Consider the following 17448-nt stretch of genomic DNA (forward strand, 5'->3'; position numbering starts at 1 on the left):
ACCATCCAATTTTACAGCCTTCATAGGAATACTCAAAGGATCAAAAAAAGTTCAGTTTGTTTAACATCAGGGGAGCTGTTTTTGTAGGCAACAACTTGTTATAAGAGAAAAACCCCAGACAAAGTCAGAGGAGCAGAAAGCTTCAGTTAGAATTTGAAATAAAACAGTCTTTGCCGAGGAAAGTAACAGGGAAGTTCAAACACAGGAGGTTGTTCCTTCACCACGAAGAATGGGACAGGTGAAGGAACAGAGATGAGCAGAATCCTAGCACATGCATATGAAGAGTGACAAAGACTAGCTTTCAAAACAAAGAGATTACACAACATATGGAGAATAAAGCACTTTTAGTACGGGGCTTCTTTGTATAAATTAGGAAATTATAATAAATCACTTGCATGATTTTCTCAAGGTCAACTCCAGCCAAAATGAGGATTTTGCTGCCGTTAAGCCTTCTTTCCCTCCTCCCACCCACATAAACCTCATCACCCTTCCTCTCTACCAAATCAAGATACAAACCTGCCACCTTCAAGAAAACAATTTCTGTCTTACTTTCCATAAAACAGGCTATCACTACAGGAGGCGTTACTTACCGGGAGCAGCCATGGCACAAGGAGTGCTTCGTTTGTACTGGATGCAAGAAGCAGTTGTCTGGACAGCGCTTTACCTCCAGGGATGAGTTCGCATATTGCCTGAGCTGCTTCTGCAACCTCTACGCCAAGAAGTGTGCTGGATGCACAAACCCAATCAGTGGTAGGTCTTTCATGGCCAGTGCCTTTAAATTTGGGTGGGGTTTTTTCAATGAATTACTTTTAATATTAAAAATGGTTCAATAATTCATTCTGAATAACTTAAGAGACTCAAGACACTATACAGTTCAAGATGTCTGAAATACTTATGATGCCTTTCAAGTGCCTAACAAAAAGAAATGGAAGAGGTCCTCAAACTGAAGTTTCTTCCTTTTCATCTGATTTTCACAGAACATGGTGGACACACAGCAACAGAGCTACACATGTAGTGGGATATGCATGTTCTGTACATCATTCCACTTGCATTTATTAGAGGGATCACTGACATCAGCAACAGCAGTCCCTTCATCAGCAGAAAGTGTTTAACTGGCTTATACCTCATGCTGTAGCACAGCGCATTTCTTCCCTCACTTTTCAGGACAACAACTGAGAAATCACAAGGCTTTTAGATACTGCATTCCAGTTTAAAAGTACTTAAAGGAGCAACTACTTAGAGCTTTACTATGAAACACTTAGCATAAAAATATAACTTCCTCTATGAAGTAATCAGCATTTAACAGCATGATCCATACAGTGCAAGACTGCAAATCTGAGTTTGTCTCTTGTTATTGCTCTACCCTTATGCCTGTCCCTCACTAACACATGCTCGATTGCATAGCTCCTAGAAGTCAGTGCATAACACCGCAGGTACTGACTGTTTTCTGTTCATGTGAAAGAGGCATTTCCCTTTTGAATATTGCAGTCCTTTCTATCATATGCTGGGTTTTTTTCTCAAAATGTTGCTACTAAAGGCAAAAAAAACCCAAAACCCCCTCTCATCAGATAAGAGATATGCCCAACTAAATCTTTTCACTGACTTCCAGCTAGTCATTCCAATGCATCATATTCAAACTGCTTGTCATTTCTGAGGTTAAGCAAGTGGTAATTACTATTAAGAGACATTTGTCCCTTTTCTCCTGCACAACTTCAATACCCCTTATGATAACCTCCATAGCCTCAAACTCTTGAATGCTTTTTGCAGTTTGCTAACCTGCTTCTTCTCTTGAGGCACTCTTCCTTCAAAGCTATGAATCAAGTCATGACACAACCTGTCAGACTTCTTTTTTAATGATCTAAATGCATTTTAACAAAACAAAATTAACTTATTTAGATACCATAACAACATTCTGTAAAAAAAACCTATCAGACTTCTGTTCCGGGGCAGTTGTTTTCCTTTTCTTCTGCTGTATATCCTAGTGCCATCCCTTGACAGTTCATTTCTGCCATTATCACCAGTGATAAGTCTAGTTCACCAACTTAACTGAAAGCAACAGAACTATGACGATGAAAATATTACTTACTACAGAATAAGGGTGGCAAAATTAGCACAGCAACAAATAGATTTGTCACGTCATTTTTTCACACCGCTGTACGACGAATCTCCATAGCAATCCATAAAGGGAATGTGAAATAGCATCACTTGATAGCTGATGTGCTATTTTTTTCTTGTAACCAGAATGCTTTTGGTTTTCAAACAGGACTTGGAGGAACCAAGTACATCTCCTTTGAAGAACGGCAGTGGCATAACGATTGCTTTAACTGCAAGAAGTGCTCTCTCTCATTAGTGGGTCGTGGCTTTCTCACGGAAAGGGACGACATCCTTTGCCCTGAATGTGGGAAAGATATTTAAAGCTCAAAATAAGAGGTGGGGAGAGGGGAAGAAAGCTGTGCTTGCAATATATAGTCTGAAATACACAGGTGTTCAGAACTAGCTTTGCCACTCTGTGTTTCGCTGTACTATTAACATTACTTAACCTTTTTTTTCAAACTCTCCCAACCTGGAGGGAAAACAACTTCAAAATCTCTAGTAGCAGTGTTGGTGTTTAAGACTTCTACAGCTAACCAAAACTAATGCAAAACCTGGGATGTAAAACCATTTGGGTGTTAGTGCCATAACAATCTTTTTTGGGTTTTTTTTTTTTCCTTCCACTAAATATTCCAGTTACAAGCAAGTGATATAGTTCAAGGACTACAATGGCCACGCACAATACATTCACAGATGGACATTCAGGGTGAAAACCTCAGCCCACTGAAATCAATGGCAAACACCACTGAATTTCAATAAGGCTGTAGTCTCACCTGTGTCCTTGAGCTATGTGACTAGTGTGTGCTGCCAAGTGTGTAAAAAGACTGCGAACGTAGCAGGTGTTTCAATGTACAAGGATTTGTGTCATGCTGTAAAGAGATAATGATAAAACAGTTGAAGTGGGAGTGCTTCGTAACAGGTACATATTTTATTGCATGACTAGCTGATCATTGTGTGAAGTACAAGTTCTGATTGACAATGTCAGTATTACAGTTAGTCGACATTACACTGCACATTGTATTTTTCAAAATAAAATCATTTAAAACAAAATTGTGATTGTGGTTTACTTGTATTTACATATTAGATATGAGTAAATAAAATGCTTTCACAGTCTGCAGAAACACAACACAAGAGCCATACAAAGAAAACCCTGTTTGCACCCAGTCATTTGAAACCGTGGAGTTTAGACGCTCCTCAGATGGGCCCTGCTGATGCTACATAGACTTCTGCTAACTAAAATCAGTGGGAAAATTTATCAGCAAAACTGAACAACTGTGTGAAAACACTGAATCAACTGCAGCTGATAAAAATGTGTTCATAGGATCTAAACTCAAAACCAAAATATTGTTGTTCTCAGCAAGCAAGGAGGTCAAGACAACGCAAAAGACATTTATCTTTAAAAAAGTCAGAAGTCTAACTTCTATACTAGGGCACACTTTAATTTTGTTCTGTATTGCAACACGTAATACCCTTTGCTCTAGCATCATTTCTTCTACATGTTTGCTGCAAAGGCAACTGTCAGCAACAGCATGCTGGCAGGACAATAAAATCAAGAGGAAACAATCCAAAGATAGCTAACTCTTTTTCCCAAAGCAAACTTCAAGAAATATGGCCATGTTATGCAATATACAATCCTGGTACACCTTCCAGATGGAATTCATATGTAACCAGCAAAACAAGGAAAGTAGTATGTCACACTTCCAACAGGAATCTTTACATGTGGAAAGAAGAATTAGGAGTATACTTACTCTGTGTGTAACTCGGTAGGGAAAGTTTGCTCCTAACTTCTGCCACCACTTGTGAATTTGTCTCTTTTTGTACCACGTGTAAAGTGTTCACAGGTCATTCCTCTCATTAATTCAACAAGCTAAACAGATGCATCAGATCAGAGTTGGTTTACTGTACACCACTTGAAGAACTTGGCTGGCTGACATTTTTTGACATGCACACCATGCTAACCTGATCTCACTGAATGACCAGATTCCATCCTCCGGTGACTTCATTCTACAATGAAGGCTGTAGTAAAGAATAGCCATAAAAATCCCTCTTATATCCGCACCTCTCAAAGGAGGGCGAGTACCTCACTTACTCTCTCCTCTGGGGTCTGGCAATCCCCCCAGCACACTGCAGCTCTGCTCTAGTACTTTGCTGAGAGAAGAAGGATTACTATTAGCCAAGGAGGTAGTGGAAGGTAGTAAGAACAGCATGGCTTACACCTTGCCCCCCAAGCACTACAACAGACAGCAAAATGGTCCCAGCTTTGGGGAAAGGTGGAACATGACAAGGCTGGAAAGCATACCGACCCGAAAACAAGACAATCCCATGCAATAGCAGCATCATGCTATTATTCCAGTACAGCTCTGCATATCACTCAACACACACATGTTCCTAGCAACTGAACTACAACAAAACATAGCCTAGACTCTAAACCACTGCCAAGAAGCCACCCACAAAACACAAATCCTACCAAACTGTTACACTAGTACAAGGACCAGCACTTCACATGATACCAACCTCCTGCTAAAAGCAGCTACTACTCCTCCAAAGTAGGTACCAAGCCTTTTACCCTGTAAGCTTTTTCTTAAGTTCTAATCAAGTCCCCTGAAATATAACCGTATAAAATGAACAAGCTTAATTACACCACAAAAACAAGTCAGCACTACTTTGTTTGCTTTTAATTGAATTTATTTAAATAGTATAAGGCTACTTAAAAGACAACTCTTTACATACAAAATGTACATTACATTAAAGTTTGCTGTACTCAAGTACAAAAACTGCACAAGTGTTTAGTAAAAGGGAAACAGCACACAATATTTCAAAACACACATTCTTACCATTTTACAGCATTCGAGAAGTGCCTTTTATGTCATAACAGTGAATGGAGAACTTCCGTCAGTAATGAATTAAGCTACAGTTTTTGGTTTCAATATTAACCAATGTTAAAAATGTAAACAAGCTTTTGGATCACTACTGACAGTTTATTTTAGTGGGCTAAGTGGATTCAGAAGTTGATTCTTTTTTTGTTTCACTAAGTCTGGGAGCGTTATTATTATTTGCCATCCATATCTAAAATGTATCTAAATTGGCTTCACCCTGAGCCACTGAGAATTAATCAAAATGTTTCCATCAGCTTAACTGGATTTCTGCCTTATAAAGCACTATCAGTAATCCAGACTAAACACCAAGTTTCACAGAAAACCAACATCCATCTTAAATCATCAAAGCAAGGGAAAACAGGTTTGGAGGTTTTTTGTTTGTTTGTTTTTAAGAGTGCAACTAGACACGCTAATGATCAAGGTACTTCTTTGTCTTCCTATCCCTGTCCTTCTCCAAGTCAAGAAAGCACTGGCCTGCATTCCACAGGTTCTCCCTGTATTTTATAAGCATGACTGTAACCAGGAAAACAACCAAATTTGCTACATTGGCACATTTTTACACTTATGCAGGTATAAAATATGCCTGTGTATTTAAGAGAACATGGCACTAATCCATTCACTACTTCCTCTCAAAAATTTGTATCAAACAGTCTAATAACATACTTCCATCTGTGCATTTGTTATTTCACATGTCAATAAGAGAAACTTCAATTTGAAGTAATGCTGTTAAAACAGTTCATCTCTTATTATCAACCTAACTTGCACTGTAAGTTCTACACTCCTGTGCAGTGAAAAGGAAAGAATTTTTTCTCGGACTATCTTATCAGCAGAATGGTCAGTTTCCTCATCTAAATGAGTTATCTTCTTAAAGCCAAGAAGGCTTTTGGGATCACTCTGAATCTCAATAGCTATTTTAACTATTTAACCAGAAGTGGAACAAAACTGAATCTTACCGAAACAAAAAAAATATATATTTATATGTGTGAATCATAGTGACATGCAGGAGATGAACTATAATAATCTCGAAAACTAAAGTGGGGGGTTTAGTATATTGTAATATTACCAGCTTTTAAAGAAGTAATGAACTACCTGGTGTACAAGAGTAGACACTCTTAAGGTGACTGGTGATAATGACTCCAGCTTTACAACAGGGAACTTTTAAACTTGTTAAAACTTCACAGCAATCTGAATCCCTGTAAGGTTTAAAAATAATTGTACTTAAACTGTTTAAATATGACTTATCTGTTTGAAAATATGGAAGTAACATTTATGTTTCAAGCACCATTAGCTACTTCATGGCCATGTAACATGCTGGATTTTCTTCTTTGCTTCCGTAGGCTTTAGGTCATTCTGGAATACAAGAAAATATATAAGTATTATTAGATATACTATGCAAGTAGAAGTTAATTATTAACTTGCCATATTCAAATCTAGTACTGACTGTTGCTGTACTCAGTAATATGCTACTACAACAGCTTTCTATTGCCATCTTGTGGAGAAAGTTAAGTATCACAGAACTTCTCAAGAGAAGATAAAAATAAAGCCAATGAATTTAACTACCTGCGAATCATATGTCTTTTGGGTTTTCTTAATCCTATAATTGGTTATGCAAAAATATCTTTCAGTTACACAGCTTAGAAAGAGGTACCTATTGGAGTTTCAAAACATACTTCTAAAGTTACTTCAGACTGCCACCTTAAAATACTTGTTGAAACGGGACTGTACAAGAAAAAAAACGTACAACTAAGAAACCAATTTACTTTTGTCAGATAGTAAAAACGTTGGAAAAAGAAAAGGAAAAGCTGGTCTTCCTTTGTAATAACCTGTATAAAAAAAAGTGAAACAATTGCCAAAGCCTCAGATGAACTCATCTTTCAAGCTCCGCCACAAGAAACCAGAAAAAAAATCAAGCAAGCCCATTGAAAAACAATGGGAGATTAAGTGGTGAAATAATTTCCTTTCATCATCTAAAAAAAAAATATCTGAGAAATTAGAGCTTTAATAGTTCACACAAGCTGAGTAAAGACAGGTATTTTCTGCAACACACTGTTTTGGGGAGCACAATCTAAAGATCTCTCTTCTCCTTAAGAATTTCAGTGTTAGTTTACTTACAGCAATCCTGTGGATTGCAACCGCTGGAAGGTTTAACGGAATTAGACCCAAAGATCAGAGGAATAGTTCTGTGCTGTTCTGCACAAGAACTTCAGTTTTTCTTGAAACTCGGTCACTTGCTTGAGAAGGCATTTATCATTACTGTCATTATACTAAAAATATATCAGGCTTTACACACTACAGCCATCTGCTAAGTGTACTGATTCCTCCTGGCTGCATCACTTATTATTCAATACCATGTTCTTTAATTTCAGGCAGTAAAGTAACAACCATAAAATATACTTGCCTAACTTCAAACGTGCCTGACCAACAACCAAGGCATGACTGAACTTATCAGTATTACTTGAACAACATAAACTGTAGCTAAGGCAGAAAGTCAACTGTCAGAGGCCATCACTTCTGAGTGTCAGTTACACAGTGTCACTTAAAAGTGTTCACCATTGTGTCTACACAACATTTAAATTAAATATAAAGAAGCTGTGAGGTGTATGCTAAAGTTTCAAAAGCTCTCTAATTTCAGATCTGACCAACACTTGGAAGAGTTCTAAATACTAAAATAAGTTAGTAATACTGGTAGTAGGAAACACAACTCTCCAGTGTAAATTTGATTCAGGGTCTCTGCCATGATTCTTGTAAAAGTTGCCAAAGCTGTCTTTCAGAACAGCTATGTGTTTAGGTGCTCATGTTTAACAGAAGTCTGATGGAACCTACCAATCCATGCAGCAAGGGTATTACTTGCATTCTTTCATGAAAGGATTTTTTAAAAAAGAGATTAACAGAAAGCATTTCATGAGGCAATACTGAGAAAACAGAAGTTAGGTTTGGTGTCCTGGGAAAATTTTAAATCAATGTAATTGCACACTGCATATCTAAGGCTCCCCCTGCAGTTCAACTGAGAACAGTTATTTCTATTTCTTCCTTTGAAGCCCAGACTTATTCCAGATATTCCCGTATTTCAGTAGAAACGTGAAAATTCCTTCATTTGTATCATGATGGAATATACCAATATAAGACCTATCCCTACCCTGCAGCATGTTTTAAAGAGGAGATGGCCCATTGCTCCTTGCTCACTGACAAGCCCCTAAAGACTAATCACACCTTTGTCAAAAAAAACCACTGTTCTTTCTCCCCAACTGGCAGCTACATTCAGCACCATTACCTACACTTTCAAAGACAGGCCCTGCTCAATTCATATATGCTGCATTAGCTCTTCTCTCACCACGTCAGCTCATCAGTCTCATTCTGCCCACATCTGTAATGTAGTTCTCTACAGAAAATTTGTTTGTAGCTGAACCTAACTTGCAGAAAGAAGGTAACTATTTACCTTTATGGTTAACACCTCAGCCATCGGTGCTGAGAACAGCACCCTTCTGTTCGAGATCTCAGCATGTCTTTCTCATCATCTTATAGAAGCCCAGGCGCTGGAGTAAGATCACCGTGGCTCAGAATGAGCACTCGACCTCTGGCCTCTCCCTTCAACTAGTACAGTTTGTTGTTATGGCTTCTCATTCAGACCCACAATCTAGGCAGCTCTCCAGATTTTCACATCCAGTTCCCTCCTCTAGCTTGCCAATTCCTATGTGAGATTTAAAACAGATGGCGTTCTTCCTCTAAGGATATATTCTACAGCTCTCAGCATCTCACTTCAGTTCCTGTAACATCTCTTCCTTCACTTTGACAAATGAAAGCTTGTTCTACTCAACCATTCAAGTGTGATTGTTACAAATGTTATCATTCCATTTCTTCCTTCCCTACTACAGAAAACAGACCACTTGTCCTCCCTTTAAGGCTGTTTGTGTTGTTCTGTAACACCTGTTCTCTCTCTCAGACCTACCAGTAGGATTATTTTGTTTATGTTTGAGACTGCTACCAGCAGCACCGTAAGTATCACCTACTTACTTTAAAATTACTTGCATGCTTTCTACAAAGCTGCCTCTCTCACACACAAGTTTCCCATGGACAAGTACAAAGTACTTCATTTCCTTCCTTCTAATCTTTCCCAAACCAGCTACTCTTTTGCCTGTTTCTAAATACAGACTCCACTATTACTCCAAAATAAAACAATCCTGAAAACTCTTACAAGTGTCTACCTTTGGCTCCTGCATTTCAATTAAAAAAAAAGCTGCAAAACAAGATACTGAATGTACATACCGGCAAATCAGATTCTTCTTTTGGAACAGCTCTCTTTAACTTCACAACAGTAGTTCCTGCTACTGGAGACAAAGGGTACGCCTTCAGACTAGCCAACACACTGCTGTTAGTCTTTGAAACATTGTTCTGCTTAGCCTCATTATTCCTCATTCCCAGTTTAGTGTCCTCTGATAAACTGGAGGCTGAAACATATGTTGAGGCGTTTGAAGGAACTGATAATCTTCTAACAGTGTTGGTGGTGCTTCCAGCTGGAGGAGGTTTTAGGCGATCAGCAGCTCCATTCTCTGTCTTCTTCACCTTTATGCTTGTACTCGTTGAATTGCCATCAAACACAATTAGTGGCCGTTTCCTTAAACCTTCCACTGTTGTAACACTGAAAATACAAATTGTAAAATTCTCAGAAACACAAGCTAGGTGATCCAAAAATAGCATATCCAAGACATGAGTAGTGAAAATAAATTTAATCCTGCCTGAAATAAAAATATATCCCAAAATACTAACCTTAGTCTTAGCTGCTCCAAACTTTGGCAACAGAAATTGCTTCCAAAATATAAAGGGGTGAAGGGGGCAGGGTGTTGTCTGATGAACAGTGCTCCTCAGCAAAGAGGGTTGTGTGAGGAACTTTCTAGACAGACAGTTACAGTTGTACAACCAAAGACTGTATGCTTATAGCCCTGTAGCTATTCCAGGGTAACTAGAGATAATAGCTGTTAAGCATTTCAAAAGGTGACTATTTGAGAAAGCATGTGCCACCTTACCTAGAAGAACAGCATCTAGTAATCTGATGCTTCTAAATCTCCCCGTTTCCACTCTTATTCAAAATCCTAATATTAAAATAGTCTAAAAGACTGTTAGACAAGGAATAAAAACGTTAAGCAGAAAAAACATACCTGTTTCTTAAATAAGTTGGTTTTGAACAGGAACCCTAAGCTGATTTAATGACTTTTTTGTTTTGTTTTTAGTAGTTTGTGTCTTTAAGCCTACGTGTAGATCACAGCTGACCAATTTAGTAACAACTGATTCATAAAAAAGGAATACATCCTGACTGCCAAAAAATAAAGCACAAAGTTATCATAGCTCACTCTACGTGAAGTTAGAGTTTTAAAAAAGCATTGCTCAAGAACGACGAAGAGAAAGTGTTTGGAAAGCACAGATTTAACAAATTAAAAAAAACAAACCACCATTAAGTTATATAATATTCCTGTTCAGAAACTTGAGTTTTCAGTACACACTGTTGAATCATCTCATATTAAACAGAGGAATAAAAGTTGAACTATAGTGTTTTCAACAATGAAATGTATTCATTAATTTGTAATTAATGAATTTGACAATATTGATGTTAGATATCTCAACAGACTTCAAAATAAGCCGCAAGCAGAGACTCAATTAATTTGACTTGGAACAACATTAGATTAGTAGCTGCTGATAAACCTCACATATTAAGAAATTACACATTGCTTACACAATTTCTGTCAAGACCAGGGGTTACTTTAAAAAGAATGGAAGGAGTCACAATTTAAGAGCTCGTAGAGCAAGAGAAAGCTCAGCTTTTACTCAGATTTGCTTCTACATTACTATCTGTTCACAACAACATATGTCACATAATCCTCCTCTTTTTCTATTCATCGGTTCCCAGAACTGATAGAGACAAAGAGAGACCTTCAATTCATTTGGGACTTGTTTGTCAAGAGATCAGACACAACTCTTTGATTTGTATCTACAGTAGATGTGGTTTCTAGGAGAGCTTCTACAAAATGAAATTAGCTTCCAAGAGTAGGAGTGTTCAGCCAGGCATGTTGTTTCAGTTAAATACTACTGAAGCAATAGTGTTTAACACATCCATTAGATTAAGTAGTATAATTTCACTTGAAAAGCCTAAAAAAAGCTGACACACACTTCAAAAATAAAACATGATACTTTTTGCTCACTTCAGCTTTGTCCAAGAATTTATTCAATGCTCCTGAGAAGGAACACATTGCCCATAGCCTTTTTGGAAAGCTAATTTACAAACTATGTCAAAGAAAAGGTTTTATACCTTTTTCACATCACCTTCCTTAACATAATAGGTCTGCTTTTCCTATGGAGTGTTTTTTTGGTCAGTTTTTGGGGTCTGTTTTTTTTGTTTTGGGGGGGGGGGGGGTGGTTGGTTGGTTTTTTTTTTTAATTCAGCTTGATGAAGACTGGCAAGTTAGGAACTAACTGGAATTCTAGGAGAACTGTTATCTATTCTAAACTGAATTTTAGAATTGTAGCACTTGTACAAATGACCACATACTACAATACAGATAACATTCCCAGAGAATCACTTTGGGAAAGTTCCAAAATGCTGTACCATCAAGAACCGTCACATGTAATGTTTAGATACATGGCTCACAGAAGAACACAGAACCTTGGGTGTGACATTGACTTTCTTTATATAAAGTACAGGGAGCTTAAAAGCTTCAGAGTTGGACTCATGTTAGCCCACGCTCTTCTGAAGGAGGACGCTGACACTAGCCAAGGGCTGAAAAGCACCATTTGGGGATCATGTCCCCTCTTGCAGGGCACTCTCTGTGAAACCTGAATTTCAGTGTGCATCTCCTACATCCTAGAGAAATGTTCTAGCCACACTTTGGGCCAGGCTGGACAGAGGGCATGCTGTAATCCTGCTGTTTACTTTGTAGCACATGGTAAAGAATACAAGATTTACTAGAGGAAGCAAAAGCTTCTCTACTTGAGTAATCTGGGTTTCCACTGTTTCACATGATTACTCAGGTGGTCAGGATGGACTCTGAGCAACTCCTGATTATGAGGGCAATTTAATGAAAAACACTCTTATTCTTGTCCAGCTTAGTCTGGTACTTAAGGCAGCACCCTAAGAACAGAGAGAAGTGTAGGTTTTAGCTCCCACGTCCTGGTTATCCTAAATATTCACCTGGTACCAAAACAGGCAGGTGATCACCTCTTCTGTGAATCTCTGAAACTGGTCAGAAGTACCATGTTTTACACTGAACTCAGTACTAGCGCGTTAGCAGTTCTCAGAGGATGCCGAAGCAGCTTCTCAGGTGACTAAGGAGAAATGATGAGCTCTACCAAGGCCACAGCGCTCCTGGAAACTGAGAGTTTGCAGGCAAGAGTCTTCAGACTTGATGGCACTTCAGAAACTACAGATACATTTTGAGATTCATACCATCCTCTTTCTTCCAGGAGGCAAGATGATCTTATAGGTCTACAAAATTAACTGTCCCTGAACACAAATACTTTCTGAAATGTTTGAAGTTGGATAGACTGCATTTGTTTTTATTTGGGTGATTGTCTGCAAGCTCAAATATTCGGTAATAAGATGTATAAACCATCATCTCTGACCTCAGATATTTGATTGTATTGAGGTATAACACATTCCTGCAGCTCAGCCAATATACAGCAAGTCATTTAGGAAATGCAATCAATCCCCAGCAGTAAAAGTAAACACAATATTCAACACTGACTTTTAAAATTTCAGTGTGTTTCTATCTCCTATCTGTAACTACTAGAGGCCTACCAACACACACTGAGCTGTGCCGATCAAGTCTCCAAGCCTCATATTAATTCTAGCGTACATTGTAAAGATGTGCTTTCCACAGAGGAACGCATCAGAAAGCTCCTGTTGTTCACAATATCAATCAGTTTATCTGACTTCTAAACCAAACTAACAGCACACTTAGTTCCCATCTCTGACTTGCACATAACTTACGGCCTCACAATACCTAGGAATTTTGTTTTGTTTTTAAAAACAAGAATGGCAAGTTCTACTTCCTCCTCTGCACAATTACTTTGTGCCAGTTCTGCTTAAGTGGTGCACACAACTATGAGAAGTGTAATATTTTAACATCCAAAAAGATGACTGAACTTCCTTGATTCTTTCTGTCAATATACTAAAAGTGAAGTTTTCTCTGTACAACTTTTACTTGCTGAAAGTCTATTTCTCCCATTTCCCTTGGGCTAGTAACACTAGCAGTAAAAGATTAATTTTTACTAGACAGTATTTTGCCAGCATATTTATTAGGTATGAAAGATGTAATACAAGCAAAAACAGTAACTGCTGAAAAATCTTAAAACTGCCTAACAGAGCAAAAGACTAAGCCCAGTATGCTAGATGTCAAGTGCAAAGAGCAACTGGTAAAGAAAAGCAGACTGGTAGATTAAACATATCTCCTTTTACTTATTATTTTCCCAGCAATACTACATTGGTTTAACCATTACTGAATTTTAGTGTACCAAACTAAGAGCCCCTAAATGTATTCTACATGAACTCTAGATGAAGCCATTCTCCCATTTAAAAATTAACATCGTCTCCTCCAAAACACATCCATCCTGCTATCTTTATTTCTATGATAAAAAATTCTTTTGCACCTATTTCAGCACACCAACAGTGTCTTACTATTCAAACACAAACCTTGTGCTTTCATCTTCAAGTTGCAAGTTGTAAACAAACCGAGGTACTATTACTTTTTATGCACATGGAAAAAAAAACCTGACATAACAGGACAACTCAGCCACTGCTAATGTTTTTAAAAATGAACAACAAAAAAAAAAAAAAAAAAAAAAAAAATCACTTGACAGAATTTGTTTAGCTCTTCCCAGTTAGAAACCTTAGTAAAGCTAAAACAGACTCACGAAATCAACGAGCTGTAATACTGCAAAACTATAATGAGAATTTCCATCCACCTTTCCTTAGGATTTACTGCTGAAGTTAAATCAGAACGCCACCTATCACACACATCAGACATCAAAATCAAAATCTTGGGCAGGGGGAAGGTCGGGAGGAAAAGAGCTTCAATAAAATAAACTTTTGAGGAAGATTTTGTTTTTTAATCAAATACAAATGAAAGATTTTTAAAAGGCGGAATGTTTCTTTCAGAAAGCAGATGTTAGTTTTGAATTGGACACAGAAAACTGCTGCAGCATACACCCCTGACTCTAGAGTAGACCACACCTGTCCAAGGACCAAGCATAATTAAACATGCTTTTGGTACTTTTCTTAAGCACTGTAAATATGATTGTTAAACAATTATATGGTGAAACAAAAAAATAATTAAACTTTCTTCATTATAAAGTACCATGAAATCTACCAGTAACCCTGTATCAATACAGGCTGGGAGATGGAGGGATTGAGAGCAGCCCTGCAGAGAAGGATTTGGGTGTAGTGGTGGATGAAAAGCTGGACATACACCAGCAATGTGCGCTTGCAGCCCAGAAAGCCAACCGTACCCTGGACTGCATCACCAGCAGCGTGGCCAGCAGGTCGAGGGAGGGGATTCTGCTCCGCTCTGGTGAGACCCCACCTGCAGTTCTGCGTCCAGCTCTGGGGTCCTCAGCACAGGACAGACATGCACCTGTTGGAGGGGGTCCAAAGGAGGGCCACAAAAATGATCTGGCTGGAACACCTCTCCTATTATGAGGAAAGGCTGAGAGAGTTGGCATTGTTCAGTTTGGAGAAGAGAAGGCTCTGGAGAGACCTTATTGCACCCTTTCAGTACTTAAAAAAAACTCATAAGAAAGATAGGGACAGAGTTTTTGGTAGGGTCTGTAGCAACAGGAGAAGAGGTAATGGTTTTAAACTCAAAGAGGGTAGATTTAGACTAGATGTAAGGAAGAAATGTTTTACACTGAGGGTAGTAAAACCCTGGCCCAGGTTGCCCAGAGAGGTGGCAGATGCCCCATCCCTGGAAACATTCAAGGTCAGGCTGGACAGGGCTCTGAGCAACCTGATGGAGTTGAAGATGTCCCTGCTCATTGCAGAGGGGTTGGACTGGATGACCTTTAATGGTCCCTTCCAACCCAAACCATTCTATGATTCTCTACAGCACTATAGAGAAAAGAAGCACTATAAGCTAGATACCATTAATAACATTTGGATAACAAAAAAAGATTATCTTCCCCTTTTTCCTATTATTGCAGTAGTAGAATCTAACACTTCTGACACAGGAGACCTGACATGGCATTCTCTGTAAACTGTGACAACATCCAAAAGCTGTACAAGTTTCAGGCAAACAAAGCTTAAACTAAATGCATTGTCCTAAATTCTCCAAGTCTAGCTGAATAAAAGCTAAGTTACCTTTTATTCTCACTTTTCAACTCATTTTGCTGTCTTTTCTTTTCCATCATTTTCCCCCATCTACTTTTTGGTAAGTCACGCTGAGGCAGGGGAATGGCATGTTGAATATAGAGATTAGTGAGACCATCTTTGTCCATCTTTACATCATTTTCGACTAGTATATTTTTCTGTGGGGAACAGAAAAAAAAGTTATTAAGACAAATTCAAAGCACAAGCATCTCAGTGGCATAATTTCTTTTCTCAAAAGCCACTTTAAGGTAGTGTATTGGGCATAAATGCCGGGTTTTCGAAGCGAGGGGGCTGCAGTGGTGACCGGCGTGGAGGTCACAAACTGCCCCGTGCCAATGACAGCCTGGTCTCTTGCCTTCCTACTGCCAACTTCCCTTGTTTTCTGTGTGGATTACACTCGGTCCCTCCCTTCAGTGAGGCAACGGGAAATGCAGGATGTTTGGGTCAGTGCATAGTGGTTTCTTTTTCCACTACCTGCAAGCGCATCTCTTAACATATCGCCTCATGCGCCTCCCCTTGTGTGTCTTTTTGTGTCTCCTGCCCCTGATGGCTGCCGCTCTTTGTTAAGTGCACTTGAACACAGGTGCCATGAGCTCCTCTGCTTGAAACTCTGGTGTGTGATGGGCTGTCTTCATCAGTGTCAGAGACAGCTGGATCCAGCTGTGACCAGGACTGGGCAGTTCATCACCTTTGCCCACACAGGTCAACCCTGCAGCCCCTCCCTGTCCAAAACCCTACAATTTTTCCAATAGAAATAGCAGCAAAAACAAGGAAAAAGTTATGATAGACATAGTGTTGATAACCGATGTTTTCATGCACTCTTAAACACACTTCCCTGAATCCAACTACAATGCCAGAGCTCTTCTTCACACTTTTAAAAAACAGGCAACTAGAACACAACGCAGTTCAAACTTACAGATGTAGAGCCGTGCTTCCTTCCCCAGTTCCCCAAAAATAAGTTGCAAGGGGAGATTTCTAGTAACTGTCAGTTATATCAAAACAACAATTTTTTTTTCCAATCATGTAAGGGGTTGCGAAAACAAAACTACTTGGTACCTCCTGCCAAATTTATTAAAAGAGAAAAAAACCCACTAACTTCCTACAAACTAGAGGTCACTGAAAGCAGGTCAAGTCTCTGCCACAGCTGGTTTTGGCAACACTTCACGACTTCTGATGTGGGCCTAAAACCTGTACATTTTTGTCCACATAAACTACATGGACAAGAGCACACAAAAATTCAGCGAGCTCATACAAAACCCTAGAACTTTGATTACTATTGTTTCATGCACCTAAGCTTTTCAGGCAAGGTGGTAGCAAGCATTCCAAATCACATCAACTGAAGCTTCATACGGTCCAAAACTCTTTATATCTCACTTCCCACCCCCACCCCCTTTTTTTTTTTTCAATTATGCATACTTGAGCATTAGCTTGACTGATTATGTAGGATGCATTTCCTTAATTGACTGGGGATGAACATGACACCTGTAACAAAGTAAAGATGATCTTTCCACAGGTAATTTTACTGTATGCAAACGCTGTCTCACAGCCATGCTGATTTGGGTAGATTATTCTTTAGCATCTACAGCGTTCGATAACAGCCCCTTTGCAAACACGGAGACACCTCTCACGCTACGGGCCTCCTCTGAACAAACACCTATGGAGAATCGACCTGTGTTTTGTCAGTTTTTTGTTTGTTTTTTTTTTTCCTGAACGCTCTCTTGCGCGCTCATTAAGGCCTGGCAAGGGCGGGAGGACCGCGAGAAAACCTCCCCCGTAGGTAACGGGGGGAGGCAGGATCTTCCCCGCGGAGTAACGCGGAGAAACAAACGGGGCGGCTCTAACGAGGAGAGGAGACACGACAACGAGCTAGGCCCAACATCCCTCCCCCCCCGGGCCGGGTCGGTTCCCGGGCTCACCTGCTCCAGCGTAAGGAGCAGAAACTCCTCCGAGAGCAGCTCCGGGTGCAGCAGCAGTTCCGAGTCCGGACGCCCCGACCCCCGTTCCTCTTTACCGCCGCCCACCCGCTCCCGTCCCTGCGCCGCCATCTTCTTCCCCCCCCCCCTCCCCTCCCCGCCGGCCACTTTTCCGCTTTCCCACAATGCCGCGCGGGAAGTGACGCCGAGCGCGGTGACG

At 39.5% G+C, this 17448-nt stretch overlaps 2 protein-coding genes across 7 annotated transcripts in view; one reads left to right on the top strand and one right to left on the bottom strand.

The window, feature by feature from the left end:
* FHL2 (four and a half LIM domains 2) overlaps positions 1-3118 on the top strand; it is a 62579-nt gene extending 59461 nt beyond the window's left edge. For 2 of the 4 annotated variants that reach the window (XM_049834062.1, XM_049834063.1), the window contains exons 5-6: positions 564-750; positions 2264-3115. In XM_049834062.1, coding sequence (XP_049690019.1) covers positions 564-750; positions 2264-2415 — 339 coding nt within the window. In that variant the 3' untranslated portion in view covers positions 2416-3115. Of the gene's footprint in view, positions 1-563; positions 751-2263 lie in introns of all 4 variants that reach the window. The other 2 variants (XM_049834061.1, XM_049834064.1) reach the window with 2 other exon arrangements.
* Positions 3119-4789: 1671 nt separating this feature from the next.
* Positions 4790-17362, bottom strand: C31H2orf49 (chromosome 31 C2orf49 homolog). 3 transcript variants are annotated; one of them, XR_007510164.1, is made up of 5 exons: positions 17232-17362; positions 15307-15473; positions 9231-9603; positions 8404-8500; positions 4790-6317 (listed from the first exon to the last, which is right to left on the bottom strand). XR_007510164.1 is itself a non-coding variant. In XM_049834067.1 (4 exons), the coding sequence occupies exons 1-4, from the start codon at positions 17358-17360 to the stop codon at positions 6261-6263; spliced, it is 726 nt and encodes a 241-aa protein (XP_049690024.1). In that variant the 5' UTR covers positions 17361-17362; the 3' UTR covers positions 4790-6260. The 3 variants fall into 3 exon arrangements, 2 of the variants coding, with proteins under 2 accessions (XP_049690024.1, XP_049690025.1); XM_049834067.1 differs by lacking the exon at positions 8404-8500; XM_049834068.1 differs by lacking the exons at positions 4790-6317; positions 8404-8500 and adding an exon at positions 8507-8655.
* Between the last annotated feature and the right edge of the window lie 86 nt (positions 17363-17448).

The sequence above is a fragment of the Accipiter gentilis genome, chromosome 31 (assembly GCF_929443795.1).
Source record: "Accipiter gentilis chromosome 31, bAccGen1.1, whole genome shotgun sequence".
Lineage (NCBI taxonomy): Eukaryota > Metazoa > Chordata > Aves > Accipitriformes > Accipitridae > Astur > Astur gentilis.